The following is a 7,233-nucleotide window of genomic DNA, read 5'->3' as shown; positions in this document are numbered from 1 at the left end:
AACAAGTTAAACTCTTTCAGATCCATTGATGACGATAGACACATCCAGTTATGTGGCTCTTTTCTCATCTATTGTGAATTGAAGTTGTTTGTCACTGTGTTAATTGATGGTAATTTTACATCAAATGAAAAGCACCATCCCATAAAATTCCTTTCTCCTCACTTTTTTGGTTCAATACTACAGCTTTTACTGATTCACTTCCCTTCAACTTCAACATATTCCAAGACTTCATGCCTCATAGGCTGCTATTCAGTTTTTCCCCAAAATTCACTGTTCTTCCAAAGTTGCACTTTTTTTGACAAAAAAAAAAAAGGTCAATTTCCTATGGCGCATTAAATATCTCCACTTGGAAAACTTCTCATTCCCTTTTCATGACATGATTCCAACAATATATTCACCAGCTATTTCACATAGTTTCAAATCTTCACATTTTTGACCATTCATTTTTTACCAAAACGTCACAATTTTCACCTATTTCCATTCAATGCCAATAGCTTATTCAATATATTGGCTTTAAATCATTCCCAATCATTTTCCATGTCAGTCACGCATAAATCCAACATATTCACCAATGTCAACATTTAAAATAACAACAACAATCACAGTGGCGACTTGACAGGCCTTAAAGCGATCCACGGATAGAAAGGAATAGATCTTAAAAGATAAATGTTAGTACAAGTTAAAATAATTTGATATTAAAACCCTAACTAGTAGGTCGCCATTGTTGTTGACGACGCAATGCAGTCTGGGCGGTGATGTCATTGGACCATGCTGCCGAACTTCCACATTGTCACTCTTTAACTACATAAATATGTCGTCCGTTCTGCCCATCCAATATTAAAGCTCAATTTTAATGAGCAGGACGGCCCTGTCGATATTTCTCAAAACGAGCAGCAAAAGCGAAATGAACAGGAAAGACCGGATTAGATGAGAGTAATGTAAAATTGGTTGTGTTCATGTGTAGGCATGTGCCGGTTACAGATTTCAAGGTTTACCGTCAAAACCACTAAAATTTTCCGTCATACCGTAGTACGGTATTAGTTATTTTTTATGTCGCAAAAATTCTATTTTGGCTACCGAAAAGAAGCAGATGGCCCAGGCTTAGAGGAGGAAAGACATCAGGCGTCCAGACTTGCTTGCAGAGGATGGCTGCAAGGGGGGGGGCAACACCTCAAACTTGATTTAACATTTACGTGACAATCATCCGTCACTTTATACAAAATTTAAGGTAAGTAAACGCTGTCATTTACGTTTCCCACCAGCTACGAGTGTTCTCTCCAGCGTGTTTAGTGTGTCTAGCGACAGTAAAACAAATACTATGACGTCACGTAACTAGCTTGTTAACGAGGCAGATAATGTGGCTAGTTAGCATGCCAAGACGGCTAACCGGTTCCTCTCTACCATTAGCCAACTTTTCTAAAGTCTTCCGCGCTACGGTACTTGCCAACAGTCCCGGATTGTTGGCAACCTTAATGCTTTCGCCATTGTAAACATCTGCTCAAAATAACATTTTCCTAATAGAGCCTGTGGTGTTTTTTCTCTCTGGCGACTCACTTGCTCCCCATTAATGTTAAACTAATTAATATTAATAGTAGTAGTGGTATATTAACCCAGAAAAGGTGAACATACTCACATTCCTGCATCATAACTTGGACTGAGAGAGAAATATGTAAACAAAGAGCAAGTCTCTAAAAATGTTGAGATGGAGCTTTAAAGTCAGTGAAGTGCCTGATATACCATATTGGCCCGAATATAAGACGGTGTTTTTTGCATTGAAATAAGATTGAAAAAGAGGGGGTCGTTTTATATTTGCGGTATAATCGCGGTCTAGACGTTATACCCATTCACAACGCTAGATGACGCCAGATATCATTGAAGCGATGTTCTGTTATGACAGATCCCAGCTACTCTCTCCATTCACGACGCTAGATGGCGCCAGATATCATTGAAGCGATGTTCTGTTATGACAGATCTCAGCTACTAGTTTAACCAGTTTGCATTGTTTTATTGCAATGTTTTTCCTTATTCAGATTTGTTTCAAGACTACAGTGACAGTTAGACTTCACTTTGATGGTTAATGCAGTTATTACAATTTTGTTGTTTTATCACATTTTATTTACATTTCAAAAACCAGAAGCCATTCATTTAGGAATGTGATTTTCACTTTAGTTTACATCTTTAAATGTTCAGATATTAAGATTTGAATGAGGCAAAATAACATGCTTTTTCTCTCAAATATATTGTTATAATCATTTGTTTCAGATGTACTGTTATTATTTTCTGTATGAAAATTAATTTGGTGTTCAAAAAGTCTTTTTTTCAAACTTGAGTCTTGAAAAAGAGGGGGCGTCTTATATTCGGGCCAATACGGTACATACTGTATATTTTATTTAGAAGTGTTTTTACTTTTTTATGGAAAATAATTACTTTTGTTCTATTTTACAGAAACTTGAGCTGTGTAAGTTCTATTTATTTCAATTTTATTTAAAATATATCAGTTATTTTTTCTTATATTATTTATTTTAACATTATATATATATACCGATGTTCCAATTTGAGAATATGTTGTGATTTTTTTTTTTTTTAAATCCTGTTTAATGGAATTTTTTAACCCGTACATCTCAAAATAACACATTTTAGAGCTGTAATTGCAATACTGTGATACCGGGAAACTGCAGTATTTTTGCTTAAGGTTGCCGTACCGTCAAAATCTCATAGCGGCACATCCCTATTCGTGTGTCAAGTTTAGTGTGTCTAGTGAAAGCACTCTCCTGCTCTGGCAGGAGGCGAGTGTTTGATGTTAAAAAATGTTTGCAGGTCTTCACGGTAAACAATTGTGTGATCCAACTTATTCCAATATTATCATGGCAATAGTAAGCATTCAGAGATGTTGTGTGCTTTACATATGATTAGGGTATACAGGGAAAAACAGCAGTTTGATTATTTTTGCAGATAGCCTATGCATTACAGTACATGAAAAAGTTGATGCAGTTTGCTTCTACCGACACGTCTGAGTGACAAGAGAATGCTGCCTTACCTTAATTTTGTCACGTAAAAGCGCTGTCCAGATTGATATTCATCCTTCCGGTGTTTTCAGATTTATCAGATGTTGCTCCTGAAGCTTAAGTGGCGATGAATAAGCAAAATCGAAAACTAATGAATAAATGTATTAAACATAGTATGATTGCTGACTATTCGTACCATTTTCTGCCAAACAGATTATAATGACGGGAATTGGATGCAGGTGCGACGTTGGAAATCATCCCAAAGCTCAGTACCAAAACAATCTGACCCATAGACTTCATAATGATACTGGCTGGTCAGATTCGACCTTCACTGTGTCAAGCCTTCAAGTAGAGGGCCATCCCACAATCTGCTTCAGTTATTCGCAGTCGGTCGCAGCGACACATTCAGCGATCCAAAGCCGGATTTATGTTGAAATATTATGAAAGCTGTACCGCATACAAACAGGAAGGTTGTCTCGGGAGTGATTTGTTCGAGGATTCAAAGTATTTTATTATATTTTTCGTTTTTTCACAAGAATTTTCAACGTAAAAAGCTCTTTGTTGTAAGGCTGTTGCCACATTTTCTAACAGACTAGCATCATTCTTCGACATATTTGCGTAAATTAAATGCTAACTATCCCTTCAACCAAGGATCGAGACTGTTTTACGACCATATCTATAAAGAATTCAGGGATTTCAGCATTCACAAGAATTTTCACCAGAAAAGCTCTGTTTACATGTGGCGGCCGCCACATTGACTGACAGACTAGCATCATACTTCGACATATTTACGTAAAATAAATGCTAACTGCATGTTTTTTTGCTTTTAACCAAGAATCGTTACTGTTTTACGTCCATATCTATAAAGAATTCAGGGATTTAAGATTTTATTCACAAGAATTTTCACCAGAAAAGCTCCTTTTACATATGGCTGCCGTCACATTGACTGACAGACTAGCATCATTCTTCAACATATTTACGTAAAATAAATGTTTTTTGTGTGATTTTAACCAAGACTCGAGACTGTTTTATGTCCATATCTATAAAGAATTCAGGGATTTAAGCATTTATTCACAAGAATTTTCACCAGAAAAGCTCTCTTTACATTGGTACCCGCCACATTGACTAGCAGACTAGCATCGTCAGTGGCGGTCCTGGCTACTTTCGCGCCCTGGGCGTACCACCCCATCAGCCCCCCCCCCCACTGACTTTAATAACAAGATTTAACATAAAATAATTCAGCTTTGCTTAGTGTAACAAAATAAATATTGGAATTGTATCAAAAATAAATAATACTGCTTATTTGGGGCATTTAACAAGCTACCATGAGTACAGAGAACTGAACAACAAACCTGTAAACATTAGTTGTGCAAATTTAAAAAAAATGCTGAAGAAAAATAGAACCCACATCACCAGAACCATGTCTGAAACATTTTCAAAGTTCGTTCATCTGTTAAGTATCGGACAAGCCTTTTAGCCTACGCCAAATGGTAAGTCTTGAAACAGTTTCGTTCTTCAGTGAAGCAAAGACGCACATCACATTTCTCACAGAGGGTGGTAGTTGCGTGGACTTTGCAGAGTTTGCAGCGTCCACGTTTTTCACATTTCAGAGGCCAGTGTGCAACTTGATCAGAGCGAACATCATCTGGAACTCCAACACGAACCCTCTTGGGGGGTGGTGGTGGTGATGGAGATGCTTCGCTAAGTGATGGTCGGCCTCTTCGTGCCTGTGTAAGAATAAGGCTAGTGGCAACCTCCGCCTGGAAGCTCTTTTGTCGCAGTGTATTTTTGACACCAAGTAGTTTACAGTCACGGCGGTAAATCAACCATGCATTAACCAGACCTAACATGATGGTGTGCCAGAACAAGTAGAGGTACCACCTCCGTGATCTCATGTGGTACTTGCACCTTGCAATGCATCCATCAAGGAGATCTACTCCTCCCACGAATGTGTTGTACTCCCTCACAATGTGTGGCCTTCTGACCTCTAAAAATTTCTTGTCTGCTTTGCTCCAGCGTCGGACGGTATCTTGAGGCTCAACTGCACAGTAGGATGAGATCAAGGTAACAGATTTGTTGTCATACCACTTGACAATGGCCAGCCTTTCTTCTTTTTCCACCCTGGCGTCAACAGATCCTCTTCCTGTCTTGGCAAGACTTTTCTCATCTTCAAGCTGACACCCAGCCAAGCGATTGCCACGCAGAGTTCCCACAAAGTAGATCTTTCGTTGAAGAAGGTTGAGCACCAGCGGTGCTGAAGAAAAAAGATTGTCGGCAAAAACTTTGTAATTTCGGTCTGACGGAAGAGTTTCACAAAGCTTGACCACAACATCACCTCCCATGCCAAGTGAGGATTTTTTCCCAGAGCCACCTTCGTAGACTGTAAAATCATAAAGGATTCCTGAGGAAGAACAGCGACTCCAAATTTTAAACCCCCAAGGATGGGGCTTGCCCTTCACATACTGTCTTATTGGACTGTGTGTCCCTCTGAACGACACCATTTGCTCATCAATCGAGTTGTGCTCTTCCGGAGTGATATCCAGACATTGTTTGCGAAACATATCCAACCATGGCCGGATCTTCCAACACTTATCTTTTGCTTGTCTGCTTGATACGTCGGTGTTGTCAGTGAAATGTAAATTTACCAGCAGGTTCTGAAAACGATTACGTGACATGACGTCAGCAATCATGGGACATCTTGTGTCATTTTCCCAGTATGCACGATTTCCTGTCAGTTGACAAAGACCCATTCGCAGGTAAAGACCAATCATGATTTCCAGTTCTTTTACAGTGGTGTTAACATTGTTGTGCTTTTCAGACTTTTGTACACTGTACAAATTTGTTTGTTCTTTGAGTAATTCAAGCATTTCTGTTGTTATGAACTTTCTAAAGTACTCAAGAGGACTAAGAAGAGTGTCTGGAGGTGTGATGTGTGGTCCTTTGAAGGTGCACTCAGGGGTTTCAAAAGGTTTGCTCCTCCAAGAAAGGTGTTTTCTTCCTTGGACAGTTCCTTCTGTTTCTTGTTTTTTGCCTAGGTTGGACCTATTTTGCGGATGTAAATCTACATTTGGTTGTTGTACATCATCAGATGTACTTAATTCACTATTGTCTGAATCATAACACTGACTTGACTCGTCACTCTCCATGTCTTGCTTGGTAGGATTGTAAAGAGGGTCATCAGGGTCTTCATCTGAGCTATCGTCACATCCCTCAAACTCACTGTCATCTCCCATGATGATTTTGAGTGCATCCTGAACTGAGTAGCACTTGTTCTTTTGCATTCTACAAATGTATTAAAAATGAAACAGTAAAGAATACACATTAGCCATTTGCATTTTTATGGGATCAGCATAAGATAGTAAATTGTAAAAATGGTTTTGTAGTACAATTAAAATACTTCACCATTATTTTTTATTTTTGTTTGGTCATTACACCTTTGACAAGCAGAACATATATGAACTGAATATAACAGTTACTGCTAAATTAATTCGGTGGATTATTACCATTTGTGGTATTGTGACATATATGTCACATCAATCTCTTCATTCTGATTTTAGGGCTGAAAGCCCTATGTGACATATATGTCACAGCGATATTTCCCACTTTGGTTTGATATTAATTTATTCAATAAATATGGTGAGACCAGGTTGAATGTAAGATAGGACATGTTATCAAAGCATTATAAGTGTCAAATGACTTTGAAATTACCTGTCGTATCAAATAACAACTTTTTGAAATTGTCTGGTTCCTTGAAATCAGCACACCAGCAGAACCACCATTTTGGAGAGGCTACTTCCTGACAGAGTCACATGATTATCACATGATCTTCACATCAGGATGTTCCGTATGTGCCGCTTAGGGTTTTAATAATGAGTTGAAGTCAGACATAAAGCTTTATATCAAAGAGACAGAGGCATTCAAAGTGTTTGTGACTCTGGTGTCACCGTGGGTTCTTATTAAACATTTTACACAGACATTTATTGGGTTATGTCATAACCCGATACATTTAATAATATCTATGTTAATTTCATGAATTAAATACAATTTATTTGGAAGCAGGAGTTTGTGTTGTGTGGCCTGGGATCATGAGAGGTCAGTCTATCCCCCGCCCCCCTCCTTGCTTTTCCTCTGAGAGTGAGTGAGACTCGTCCTGCTCACTCACTCTGCAGTTGTGAGCAGCTGATCCCCCTCCCGTCTCCCCCTGCCTTTCCTTCTGACACACACGACT

The 7,233-nt window shown here is 38.6% G+C and overlaps 1 protein-coding gene across 1 annotated transcript; it reads right to left on the bottom strand.

Moving 5' to 3' along the window:
* Positions 1 to 4,253: 4,253 nt before the first annotated feature.
* On the bottom strand, positions 4,254 to 6,801 carry LOC130906773 (piggyBac transposable element-derived protein 2-like). The gene is made up of 2 exons (XM_057821388.1): positions 6,714 to 6,801; positions 4,254 to 6,287 (listed from the first exon to the last, which is right to left on the bottom strand). Exon 2 carries the CDS (start codon positions 6,284 to 6,286, stop codon positions 4,484 to 4,486), a length of 1,803 nt encoding a protein of 600 aa, XP_057677371.1. The 5' UTR covers position 6,287; positions 6,714 to 6,801; the 3' UTR covers positions 4,254 to 4,483.
* Between the last annotated feature and the right edge of the window lie 432 nt (positions 6,802 to 7,233).

Source organism: Corythoichthys intestinalis, chromosome 18, assembly GCF_030265065.1.
Source record: "Corythoichthys intestinalis isolate RoL2023-P3 chromosome 18, ASM3026506v1, whole genome shotgun sequence".
Classification (NCBI taxonomy): domain Eukaryota; kingdom Metazoa; phylum Chordata; class Actinopteri; order Syngnathiformes; family Syngnathidae; genus Corythoichthys; species Corythoichthys intestinalis.
Note: the sequence above shows the minus strand (reverse complement) of the source record. Positions and strands in the feature narration are given on the sequence as shown.